Raw genomic sequence first — 13,239 nt, 5'->3', positions numbered from 1 at the left:
TGTTTGGCTCCGACAGATTTACCGTGCACCGGGCCCTCTTACACGACGGTTCTGCGATAGAATCGGATCTCGAACCTGAAACCCCTCGGTTCCAAATACGAGACCCGACCACCAGGCTACAGCGGCCCAAATATTTGTGAGAGGTCTTTTCCTGAAACGTGTGTAGGGGACTCTCCTTGTGCATGAAGAAATTCTTGTTCGAGAGTTTCAATTGGATAGATCGTATCGATTGGTTCTATCGTGATCCAAGACCTGTAATCGAAATATCACCTGAAAATCATATCAAGGATTTGAATCACACGTCCCTTTAAAAAATATTTATAGCTAGTATTTGTGACTTTTTGGAATTGGTTGCATAATAATTGTTCGTAAAATATTCGTCATCTCTACTGTGCAATACAATACATGCTCAATTGAATTATAGTTTTTAACAAATTAAAAATTAATTACTTAACGATTTGACCTAAAACATTTCTTGTGTTTCGGAATATTTTTGATGAAAGTAACAAATAAATCTATTCGTTACTTTAGATTTCTGAGGAGTGCATAAAAAAAAATCCGTTTTATTTATACTAGATTCTGCTTCATATTTTTAGTTTCTGGCATCAACGCGAATCCGCAATCCGCAGTCCGCATTGGCAGTACCCAAATTAAAATAACCGAAACACTGATTTGGCGGTGCGTTACTGATTTGCAGCTATTTAATATGGATCAAGGTACTTTTATATGAATTTTTTATTACTTTGAGCAGGATCTTTTTGCTACCTTTTATTTTTCGTAAGGTTTTCAACCAGTAACATCCGAAACAGTAAAATTAAAACGTTATGTGGTTTGGTTCAGCTTTAATTCAGAAAGTTGACTCATATAGCTCATTAATATGAAAACGGAATTTGTAATCGATCAATAATGTAATTCTCTCTTTATCAAAAATTTTTTTAATTCACACCGTATGAAAAATTTGCTCGTTTTCGGTTTAAACGGATATTTTCATTCATTCAGTTTTGTAGAAATCGAATCAAACGACTTCTAATATTCTTATATAATACTTTTCCCCTTTTCAGTATTTTCATTTGGTAAAAGGGAGTTTAACGAGATATATATGTTTACTTTTTAGGGGTACTCTTTCGTAAAAGGAATTTTAATATTTATTAGATGAGATAATAAATATTTCTTATGCTTTGCTAAAAAAATGAATTGAAAAGAAGTTACAAAAGTTTGCAATCCTAGCATTTTGAAGATTTTAGTTGTACAACCCATTACAGAAATAATTTCATTATAGAAAGTTTCTTAATGGTGGTAAACCACCATTAAGGTTTGTGATATTTTATGTATAAAATTATATATTGATTTTTATTCATATGCTTATTTTCTTCAAAAACTTGTTGCTACTTGAAGATTTTTATTTTTCATGAATGCAGGTAATTTTTTTTTACTTTTCTCTAGGTTTTAACATAATGATGGTTATTCCTTGGAAATGCAGTGATGTTTTACAATTTCGACGATTATTTGTTTTGAAAAAATGTTTGTTTACTGGAGATCCAATGCAGAATGTAAAATTTAAGCCTCAATTAAGAAAAGTTCTGAGAAAGATTACAGTAAGTATTAAACAAGTGGTATTATGCATGTTTTAGTGTGTTACAGTACATTATAATATTTTGAGATTTTAGAATCCATGTAATTCAAGCGGTTGAATTATATAATATTGTTTCATAATACATATTGACACATGTTATTGTGCACCACTGCTCAATACCTTTGTTTTTCTGATGCTGTAATAATACTATTTTAATGCGGAATAGTCTTAATTTCTAAAATGTTCTTGGGTATATTTTTATTTCCTGGCACAGTAAGTTTTTACATTCTAAAAGAAAGATTGCATATTCTTTGTCAAATTTTTCCTTTCTTCCTGTCTACTGCAATTTTTTAAATGAAACATTTACTATTTGAAGTTAAAAATAAAATATGTTCAGATTTTAAAAGTGCCAAAATGAGGAAAATCATGCAACTGCTTTATTTTTAAAATTTAAAGTAATAATGATTAAGATGACTTTTTATTGTTACTTTTGGCAAAAGATATACTATTTCTGGTAGTTGTTCGTATCACTGGCACAATTCTCACCAAGTAGATTTTATTCTCATACACATACAAAAATGTTAATAAATGCTAGTTCTATGAATTTCTAATTCTAGTATGGCAGTAAAAGGTTACCCGCAGGAATAATTCCGTTTGACGTCAGTTGTATCATTTTTTGCAGCTTTATTGCTTGACAAATAGAGAAAGTATCGAGCTTCACATTTTTTTTTTTTTTTTAATGTTTTTATGTTCATTTACAACTTTTTAATTCTAATGAACAATTTCTATAAAAGGTGTCAACTTGTAATATTGAATTATTTAGGGATGTATTGTATAAATGATGTATTGAATAATTATCATAATATATCTTTCAAAAATTATCTTTTGATTTTGTTTTATTGTGTTTATTTTCTTTGCAGATTGAATGGCAGATTCTGTTTATTACTTCATGGACAAAGAAAATGCGATCTTTAGCTAACAAGTTCTTATCAAGTTATATTCGTGAAAAAATTGGTGTCTTGAAAATTTTTAGAAACCACAATACTAAATTGCAAATAAAATGTGACATTCAAAATACCTTAAACCATCAAGGAGATCATGAACTAAATCATGTGCTAATAGGGGAGGATGTAGAACAATTACATAAGAATGGAAAAGTATGTTTTTTAATCATTTATTAAATAAGTTGTTAAAACAAGAATTTTGTTTTTTGTGCAATTTTTATTGCATAAAATCCCATCCAGACATTTAGCAATATTTAGTAACAGTATTAACATTTTGAGAAAGATTGCAAGTAAATTAATAACTGCATTGTTTTCAATGATTACAGAATTCCTTTGTGTTTAAGATAATTTTGAGCAAAATGTTAGCAAATGATATTGATTTGCCAAAATTATTTGTAATATATATAAATTATATAATATTACTGCATATTTTTAAAATGACTTTATTATGAAAACAGATCAATTTTTGTAAAGATGCATAGCTTATCTTTTGTGGCTTAGACTAGTACATTTAAGTTGCATATTTTCATGAAAACATAAAAGCAAATTATATTCCCAATTAAAAGAGAAATTGAACATCAAGGCCATTTATTTTAATATTTTTCTGTTTTTCATATCATAGAAATTTTTACCAGCTCTTTTTGCGTATCATGGCATTATCATCACTTTAAAAAAATTTATATTGTCTTTCAATGAAAATTCTTGTAATGTTTCCTTTCATTTAACCCATCTAAAAATACAAATTTTATTTAGTGGTTTAAAACTAACTAGTTTAAAATTCTAATAAAATTGTTAGGAAAGGGTTTAGATTATATATTTGAAGTTACTAATGTTAATGCAGGTTCAAAAAATGACTATAAAAAGTATTTCAAATAATGAAACTTGAAATTATTGCATAAATTATCTGAATACAGAATAGTAATAAAAGATAATAATGCTTGTGTCCAGGAATTCTAATAGTGCAAATTTTGAATGTTGCTACTGGAACACTTATTCTTAACTTTTTTGAGAATTTTACTTCAGTTTTTTAGTGTACCATTTTAACTAAAATTTCCTGTATTTTCCTTTTATATCTATGATAGGAACAAAGTTTTTGATTTTAAATTATTACAATCAATTTTTTTTAGAATTGGAACTGATATTTTTCTTTACTCTTAAAATCTTTTGAGGGATTAAATCAACTTTTAACTCACACTAACTTGTATCTTTTCATTTATAAGTCCATATTTTTAATATCTGTTACTCTTGACTTGCTAATTTATTAGCAATTTGTTATTCTCTGTGTCAAAACAACAAACACGCTTTTGCTCATTCACTTTGCATTTTTTCTGGCTGAATTCTCTGCTATATTCACCAAACAGTGAATCACAGAAGTCCTTAAGAAATTCATACTCGAAAGTACTTCTTATTCTGAAGTGCTAGTTCCACGATCTATGTTTGACTCGGTACATCTTTTCATGTTGACTTCAAAGTAGATTTTCGCTGGTTGAAATATCTCATATGATTGACTAATATTCAACAAAAAATCCTTTTCATGTTTGCTGTTTACACTTTAGTTCTAGTTTATAATTGAATTTTAAACTGATTTTAAAACTTTGGATTGAATCGGAACTAAGAAAGAAACAATCTTTCCTTTCTTCATTTATCATATAAGAATTTGTATTTGAAACTATTTGGAAAATTATATCTACTGTAATTTTCTTTACCAGTTCATTCAGCAACAAAAAGGTTTTCTTTTTTTTAAAAAAAATTATTTCTATTTCAAAACAAAAATAGTTTTTATTTTAATTTACAATTCTACTAGTACTTGAATATATTCTTTTCATAGGGTTATTGGGGATCATGTTTATATTTGTTCCTCTGTCTTCTTAATAATTTGTTACTTGTTGAACTCTTAAGTTAATAAATATTATAATCTCAAAATTATTAAACAAAGCATATTTCTTGATTTGGAGAAATAATTTTCAGGAATATTTAGAATATTGTGAGCACTTTAACAAACAATAGAGTAAGAAACTGAATTTAAAATATGAGGGAAGAGAAGTTCTGAATGAAATATTTCTATAAAACAAATAACCTTTTATACTATTAATCTATTTTAACTTAACAAAATATTGTATTAAGAAGTCTATCTCAAATTATTTTTTCCCTGTAGGTTTTCACTTACTATTTTCTTTCAAAGAAAGCATTTTTATCATTATGGATTTTGCCAATTAAATAATTTCTTTTTAAAAGTCTTTTTTTTTTACATAAGTATGAGAATTTTTTGATTTCTAATGAAAGTCCAGTACTATTTAATTTATAATATGAGCTATTAATTAAGCTATATGAAAAACTTTTCTGGGGAAGCTTTTTGCACTGCATTATCTGAACTCAATTGAATTTTTATTATAAAAATAAGCATGTTTCATATTAAAATATTAACACTTATTCCAATATTTTTTTAACTAAACTCCAAAACATATTTCTGCACTTAAAACTCTGTGTTAAGTTCTAGTTTCTTTCATCAGTTAGTGAATCAAAATTTGATTGCAAAAGGATAGCATTGAGAATACTTTTTTCACAGCTGCAATTTAGATCATTTGGGACCTATTTTGTCTGAATATTTTAGTCCAAATATCATGTTTCTAATCATGTAGTCGAAAACCCCCAATTGGTTAAACAATCATCACAGTCATCTTATCCCAGACGAATCAATATTTTAACAGAATGACAATGGAATTTACTTCATTTGTCATTACTTTTATATTGAATGTAGAATCATAGCTCAACATTGTTTCAAATGCATAAAATATGACTGTTAACTGTGTATAGATTGATAAAGAAAATGGTGTAAAACTAACGGCTAAACCACAGCCTTGTGAATTAATTTCCTTGAGTATTGTGGCGGAATTAATTGAATTGGGAATAAACTAAAATCCTGGAATAATGAACTAAATTTACTGCTATTTGTTTCCAGAATTGTTATATTAGTTAAAAAATCATATTTTCAGAAGTTTTGAAAATATGGGTAATAGCTAATGGGCTTCCAGTAATTACGTGAACAAAAGCAGAAGTAATAATCATGAGAATAGTGAGCTGCTAAATGTTCATGAATCATGCACGATATTGATCAAAGAAGGTTTCAAAGAATGACATGGAAAAAAAAAGGTGGGGGGGGGTAAGTTCTAGATCGAAAGCGATAGGTGAATACAACTTTTTGACAATCAGCAACTATGGAATATAACATTTATTTTATCATAGTAAACAATAGTCATATTTTCTCAAAAATTATTTTACTGTGTTTTTGTTGTTGTTGTATTGTTTACAATATATGATGGATGAATTGCTGTCTGTTATTAATCTTTAATCAAACCCAATTAAGGAAAAAAATTGCAGTTTAATTTCATAAAAAAAATTTTCATGGTACGGAATAATATATATTTAACTGGAATTACAACAGCATTTTATCTATGGAAATCATCACATATGCCAGATGCCGTCCTTTTATCTTTGCAAGATGAATCGAACTAATGATTGGAAATTTAGAATTGTACATTATGCCTTGTTCTAGTAAATATATGTATTTTCACATATGTTCACTGAAAGTGCAATAGTTAAAAAATGTTCATTAATCCATACAAAAATGTCTTATCTTGTTTGTTAATTATTAGATCCATGATACTGATGGCTGGAAAATCTGAAGAAATTGATGCCCAGATAAATGAATTAGCAAAAATGAATAAATAAAAATAATCTTGCTTTGTAATGTTTTTTTTGTTAATTATTAATTGATTTGTATCATAACATAAAGATGTTTTGTTTTATTTCACCCATGTCTTTAATCTAGTGCGACTTACAGTTAAAGAGCACGAGAGTGATCAATATCCCCATCCGGTAGTATGTAAATTTTGTCTTGCTAAGATCCAGGCTAAATAAAGAGAAATTTTCTTTCTTTTTTATATATATAAATATAAACCTTCTTTTAATATGCTATTATTTTGAATAATGTTAAACTTTTGCTTCTTTTCGTAGCCCTTTCCACTTCTTAAAATCATATTGCATTATAACTAGCAAATATGTGCTATTCCCTCTTTTTATATATATATCTTGAATTACATACAGGGAAAAAATAGGCAATATTTCTTCCAGATTTGAGTGGCAACCATGAAAGTGTAAGTTCATTACACATATGTATCTCTGATGTAATTTTCATTGCACTTTTTGCATAGTACATCATTTCTACACTTACACTTTCTTCTAGTTAGATGAGAAAAGGAAAACATTTGATGTTCTTGTTTTGACTTATCCATAAATAGATGCATGTTTTGTTGAGTAAATCAAACCTTGATAGATTCGGAAAAGTTTGTCCAAAAATTGTTACTATAACTAACTTGGATGGATCTATGGTATTAATTTTTGAGTTGAAATGCTTATATTTTCTTCATTTCTATTCTAAGGTCATTTGGACTAGTACTCTTTTCAACGTTTTGAAATAAAATTCTTGACTTAAAACACTATGTTTAAATTTAATTAAAATTTTAAATGCCAATTTCATCGCTTCAAAATTACTTTTTGTTGAAAAATTGTTATTCTAAATCCATTGGTCTTGGCTGTTGGGTTCAAACATCCACATCCACATTTGATTTTATTGTTAATAGAGATAATAGCTGCCATTAGCACCTAAAAGATTCAAGTATCATACTAATATGATTAATTTATACATTACTTCAATTAATTATTTCAAATAATTTTTCATTTAGCTGGAAACAGCTAATATAAAATAAGAAAATGCATGGGGTAACTTTATATCATATATAAACAGAAGAAAAATCTCGGTTTGTGGAGAGTGATTAATCTGTAGATTTCAATACATTAATGAAAAATATCATTACAAATTATGTATAAAAATATTTTTAAAACTTTTTTAATTTGTCTCTTGCATGAAAAAAAAGCTTCATATCACAAATTTGATAATTTAAAATTGTGAATAACATCATTTCTGTTTAATAACCTTTGCAGAAGTTACCAGGAAGAAATAAAATTCGGATTAATACTGAATTTCAATTTTTTTATAGGGGGAATTATCTTGCTAATTATATTGGCTGAATTTGATAGCACATGCAATTGCCTACTCTGAAAATAACCAATGTACTAAAGTCCATAAGTGTTCTCAAATTCAGTGTTATTATTAATAAACATTGTGATGAAAAACGATTATATTCTTTATCGTTGGGTCTAATTAAGTAATTTAGTTTCCTCATTTACTTGAAAATTTTCTGAACTAAACTATTCATTGCTGGCGCAGAATTGGTGTATTGCATATTTAAAGAAATTTTTATTTATTGAGCATCTACAAATTTCTGTTGACAAGCTGTTCTAGCACAGATCTATCTCAATCGAGTAGCTGGTATTAAATAGATTATGCATTGCTAATAATGTATGGGCAATTATGTATCATAAAGAAGTCCTAGAAAACATTCCACTTATTTTGTGTAACAGTAATCTACTCCTAAGCTTCCAGAGCTCATGGGAAGTGATGAGATTTATGTATGAAATTTATTTACTTTTCTATCTAATATAGAAAATTTATCGTTTAAAAGTTTATTAATTTTAGTTTAATTATTTTGTAGAAATTAATTTTGTGACAATTTTTTTCAACCTTAGAATACCAGTTCAATTTTAATACTCTCATATCAAAAATTTAAAAATTTTATATAAAAATGGCAAATATTGTACATTCTTTTATTTTATTTTCTTCTGTAGGTTGCTGCTGAGTTTAACTTCGGAGCTTCTGCAGGCCAATGCAAAAACGATCTATTGTATCACTGTTAGGATATTTCTGATAACTATCAGATTCTTTTACATTTGATGGAATTAGGCACCATTATACATAAAAATATAATTATCTTTAGAATCATAACATCGGCTTATATTGTTTTAGATATAACTGTTCGTTTTGTAATCGCCTTCAGTGGGATCGATTCTTCTGAAGTATATCAGATATCTTCTATGGCTGCGCATGTTATCCAAGGTTTCTTCCAACACTGAAATATTTGATTTGTTATCATTTTAATGTTATGTTATTTTCAAATATTTTATGGAAAGAAATCAACTACATTTTAATGGTTATATTTATTATTTATTTTTCTATCATTCTTAATACTTTACCATATTTCTGTGTGAAAGTCTCATTAATAAATAGTTTTATTTCATTAAACGAATTTCCAAATATGCTATTAAACAATTACTTAGTATTAATTTAAGCTGCAGTGTGTTTGTTTGGTTTTACATTGTAGGAGACTTTTTTTTAAATTTAATACACAAAATGACCGTGTGTTTAGACTATATATAATTTTTGTAATAACATAATGTTCATGGAAAATAAATCTCTTCTTCATGTGGAAAATACTTTATTTTAAAACTGTTACTGTTTTTTCACTGCCACCTCCTAGCTTCGTTTATTTTTAAAAAATACAAAAAAAAAAAAATTATTCTATACTTTTCAAATCGCCTGCAGCGCCATCTGTTCTAAATTGTAACTAATTTCGCAAGTTTGTCTGCCTGAAAATTTACTGTTGTCCCTAGCACATTACAACAAACGATGTATTTCTATTGCTGCCCGTTTAGTTTTTATTGATTTTTCAAATATACTGGTCATTTCTGAAACACCCGGTATTTTGTTAATTTATTAATTTTTAATCGAGTTATATTAAAATTCGTTTGCACTAGACTGTAATATATATGTAAACTTCATATATATTTCCAAATCGGTCGTTTTTTTTCAATTAAATTTCTTCCTCCCTTTTTTCCATTCCACGATTATTGTTTAGAATATTATTTTAGTTCTTGATCATGGTCCCCCCCCCTTAATCTCGGGGCCCCGGTTCATAGCATCCGTCACACACCCCAGATGGCCGGTCCTGCACATATACACAAATTTTATTAAATACACCGTTTCTTTGGTTTTTATAAGCAATTAAAATTGTTAAACAAATCTAATCCATCCACACTAAATGGAGGCGACTTATTTACTCTTTCTTTCGGCAAAATTCCCATTATCTGTGATAACAAGATGGGTTTTCAATTGAAGCATGTTCCATAAAGATGGGTTGTTTTTCGTGCCAAATCTCTATCACCTAATGGCCAAAAGTTCAAACGTACAGCATTTAGTAGTCCTTGAGGCCTAATATGCAATAATTTCTTGTGTACACTAGAAAAATAAATTTGATTCCAGTATGAGTGAATTCTAATTTCAGTTTTATTCAGTAGATACTAAAAAATGTATTTTATAATGTTTCGTTCTTCTTTAAATATCAACACCACCAAAACTGTCTTCCGTGACGTGATTATGATGGTATATGAATAAGGCTCATTTCACATTTTCCTCTTTCTTCGGGGATTATTTAAATTAAAGGCATTGTAATCGTTTGTACAACCCCAGAATATCTTGCTTTTCTGTAGCCAACATTTCTAAATTAATATATATTTTAAGTATTAAATTAAAATGATTTTCTGTGAAGGAAATAAAATGAAATTTATATCTGAATAATTTTATTTTTTTCCAGTGGTACAATTGATGGATTTATAAAGATACTATAGTAATAACGCTTCCTTTCCCTCTCGCCATGGATTGTCTGATTAAGCGGTTTGAAATACGAAATTATCAAACATCAAATCATATATAAAACAGGCATAAGGAAATATAAAATAAATTTCATTGTGTTAGAAAGCATTATTCAATGTAAAAAACATTTCATGTCTCAGCTTACATCTATAATCATTGTTCCGAAATGCCACTTTTTGCATAAAAAATTGTATTTTTCTTGGAGTTTAATGTAAAAAAGAATTGTAATATATGTTTTTTGAACTGACGGAGGAGGACTATATTTGTGTTATACTTGGGCCAAATATAGACGACGATGAAAATAATTTTCGAAACAAGCAAAAAGTGTGGAGTGCTCTTTACGAATAGGGTAATGCTAATTTTTGATTAAAAAATAACAAAATATATGTGCAATAAATTTCAGCACTTTAATGTGCCATGAAGAATATATTCAGTTATTTCCAAAAATATATCAGACATCCATGATTATTAACCAATGGAAATGTATATTCAGAAGTAGATGACAATTTATTAAAATTACTGGTTATCGAAAGCGAAAGGAGAATATTTTCATTTTGGTAAATCAATTAAAAATAGAATTCGTAAAGATGCATTAAAATATTTATCATTGAGGAGAAATATTTGGTTTCGTCAAGGAAAAAAAAATTACTCTTTTAAAGCAATTTATTTCTTCTTTATATAAGATTATCTACCGCTATTTTTATAAAGTTTGACCTTATAAATATGACATGAGATAACCCTTTTACGTTGCTACAATATTAGTATATATATATCTCGCATTAAAGCAGTTTTTTGGAAATGCTGCTTTAAAAATGAAGGATATTTATCCTCATGGTTAGTCGTACGCTACTCTCCGCACCACTAAAAACAGCGTCTTCTAATTGGTCGCTGCTTTACCTACTGCGTTTTTTGTATTTAATGTATTTTATATTATTTTTTTTTTGTATTTAATGTATTTTAATTAATGCCAACTTCATAGTTGGCTAAAAATTAGTTCATGTAGGGAGGTGTTCACAGTTAGTGAAAAAAATTCCGATGGTAGTACTGGAACATAGATAGACAACAACAGCGTCACTGCTTTTGGACTTTGGAACTGTCTTAACGTTGAAAATTCGTTGTGCTTACATTAAATTATATAGCCTTATAAATACATCCTGGAATTCGTGTTTTCTTTGAAATTTGTAACTACATACTCCATTCTTCTTATATTGAAATTCAGTTTATGATCTTTTCATGAGATTGATTGTTAAGGAAAGATGTTATTTAGAAGTTTCAACAGTGATTTTTTTTTCTAAGGGAAAAAAATGAATTTCACGTTTGTATATAAAATATTGAAAATTTCATATTTTCCGAATTAACCTATGTAACAATAATAATAAAAACAGCTCTAATTCCTGATCATATATAAGTTTTAAAATGTGGTTACGCTTTTATTTTTGTACTCAGTATGTTATATTCATCTCGTATGATCCTGTTCCATCTTTTAGTGTATTGATTCGTTAATTATAAAGTAATTTATTAATGAATTTACAATTTAACTAAATAATGTGCATTAATCTCGTTAAGTATTTTGGATTGATATTTTTAATCAGTTTTTACAAGATGCATTTCTTAAATTCTCAATGAAAATATTATTTAACAAATCCCTTCATTTTTTTTTCCCTGCAAGATATTATATTTTAAATTTGTCTGATATGTCCAGGTTTTAATCATGAAGCTTGAAAAATTTTAATCATCTGGAAGAAATTATGATTGTAGCATCAGTTTTACATGATATATGTTTTAATTTATCCTATATAAATTTTTCAAGACATTAAAATCAGTGTAATAATCATGCTTTGTTAAATAATATTCTTGTTCAGTAAATTTTGCGATATTGTTTTGAGTAAGTTTATTTTAACTTATTGCTGCAAAATCAAATATAGAACTTTAATTTGCTGCAAAGGTTAAAAGAAATTTAGAAAAATTGTTTTCACAAAGGATTTTGGTCTATAGAATTTTCAGTCTTTCACTTATTTTTCGTGCCCAGAATATGAAATTAAGTATTAATTTATTTATTGTTGATGTTTAAAAATATCCTAAAAGATACAAAATAAAATTGACTTATTCAATTAAAATTTTCTGTTGAACTGAAAAAAAAAATTATGATCTGAAAGAAATTTTCTGGAAAATGCATGCATGCAGTTTAACAATTTGGGAAAATACTTTATATTTCTTAAATTTTTTTAAACATATCTTTGGCATACTTGAATTAATTTTTTGACATTGTGAAAATGTCCTTAATTTTGTCTTAAAGAAACAGATATTTTGGTATGAAAAATGATATTTTAAAATTATATGGTTTTGAATGTTTAAATTAACAAAGCAACTAGTTAACTTTTCTTAAATTTGATGCAAATGAAATAAAAAATGCGGTGTAACGGCGCAGAAGAACTGCTTTCTATAACGTGGACTGTATAATAATGTATAACTAAAAGCACTTTTTTAGTTTCATAGCTTCATTTCGCATGCGATGCTTTGTCGCTCTGCAGCTTTTACTAACTCTCGGGAGGATTTGAATCGTAACCACTGTATGCGTACATTTTGGCAATCGCAGCGCCACTGCAGCATAATCAAAGAATTAACACACTCCCCAAGATTAATAAAATAAATAATAAATTTGTAGACAATCCTGTAAATATGCTGTATTTAATACTTCTTTTTATTGGTATAAAAACTTTAGCAATATACAGAAAATGTTGATGCTACTGATAAAATTAATGATACTGATTAATAATTTTTTTATATTGGATATTTTTATTTTCATAAAAATACATAATCAAAAGATGAAAAAAATGTAAATTTTTTCTGCTGATTCTATGCATATATTTGGCTCCCCCCCCCCCCATTTGTCTGAGTATTTCAGCCTAACTTTCGAAAATACACAAAAATATCATTATAATGAACAAAGGAAGCCTAAGATTACAGATATATAACTGGAACAGGGTTAATGTAAGCTCATTCCTATAGTTTTGCATAATTTCATTTTGTTACTTTTGCAGTACTTTATTCATATA

At 27.5% G+C, this 13,239-nt stretch overlaps 1 protein-coding gene across 2 annotated transcripts; it reads left to right on the top strand.

The window, feature by feature from the left end:
- Positions 1-590: 590 nt before the first annotated feature.
- On the top strand, positions 591-11,604 carry LOC129958317 (uncharacterized). Of its 2 annotated transcripts, none has more exons than XM_056070714.1 (4): positions 591-716; positions 1,444-1,595; positions 2,494-2,730; positions 8,323-11,604. In XM_056070714.1, the coding sequence occupies exons 1-4, from the start codon at positions 707-709 to the stop codon at positions 8,389-8,391; spliced, it is 468 nt and encodes a 155-aa protein (XP_055926689.1). In that variant the 5' UTR covers positions 591-706; the 3' UTR covers positions 8,392-11,604. The 2 variants fall into 2 exon arrangements, with proteins under 2 accessions (XP_055926689.1, XP_055926690.1); XM_056070715.1 differs by lacking the exon at positions 8,323-11,604 and adding an exon at positions 6,231-8,225.
- Positions 11,605-13,239: the final 1,635 nt, after the last annotated feature.

Source organism: Argiope bruennichi, chromosome X1 (assembly GCF_947563725.1).
Source record: "Argiope bruennichi chromosome X1, qqArgBrue1.1, whole genome shotgun sequence".
In the NCBI taxonomy this organism is placed as follows: Eukaryota; Metazoa; Arthropoda; class Arachnida; order Araneae; family Araneidae; genus Argiope; species Argiope bruennichi.
Note: the sequence above shows the minus strand (reverse complement) of the source record. Positions and strands in the feature narration are given on the sequence as shown.

Excerpts from the sequence above, each read along its gene's own strand:
- LOC129958317 (XM_056070714.1), top strand. Across the intron at positions 1,596-2,493 it reads AAGTTCTGAGAAAGATTACA|ATTGAATGGCAGATTCTGTT; the intron begins GTAAGTATTAAA and ends TTTTCTTTGCAG. Across the intron at positions 2,731-8,322 it reads AATTACATAAGAATGGAAAA|GTTGCTGCTGAGTTTAACTT; the intron begins GTATGTTTTTTA and ends TTTCTTCTGTAG.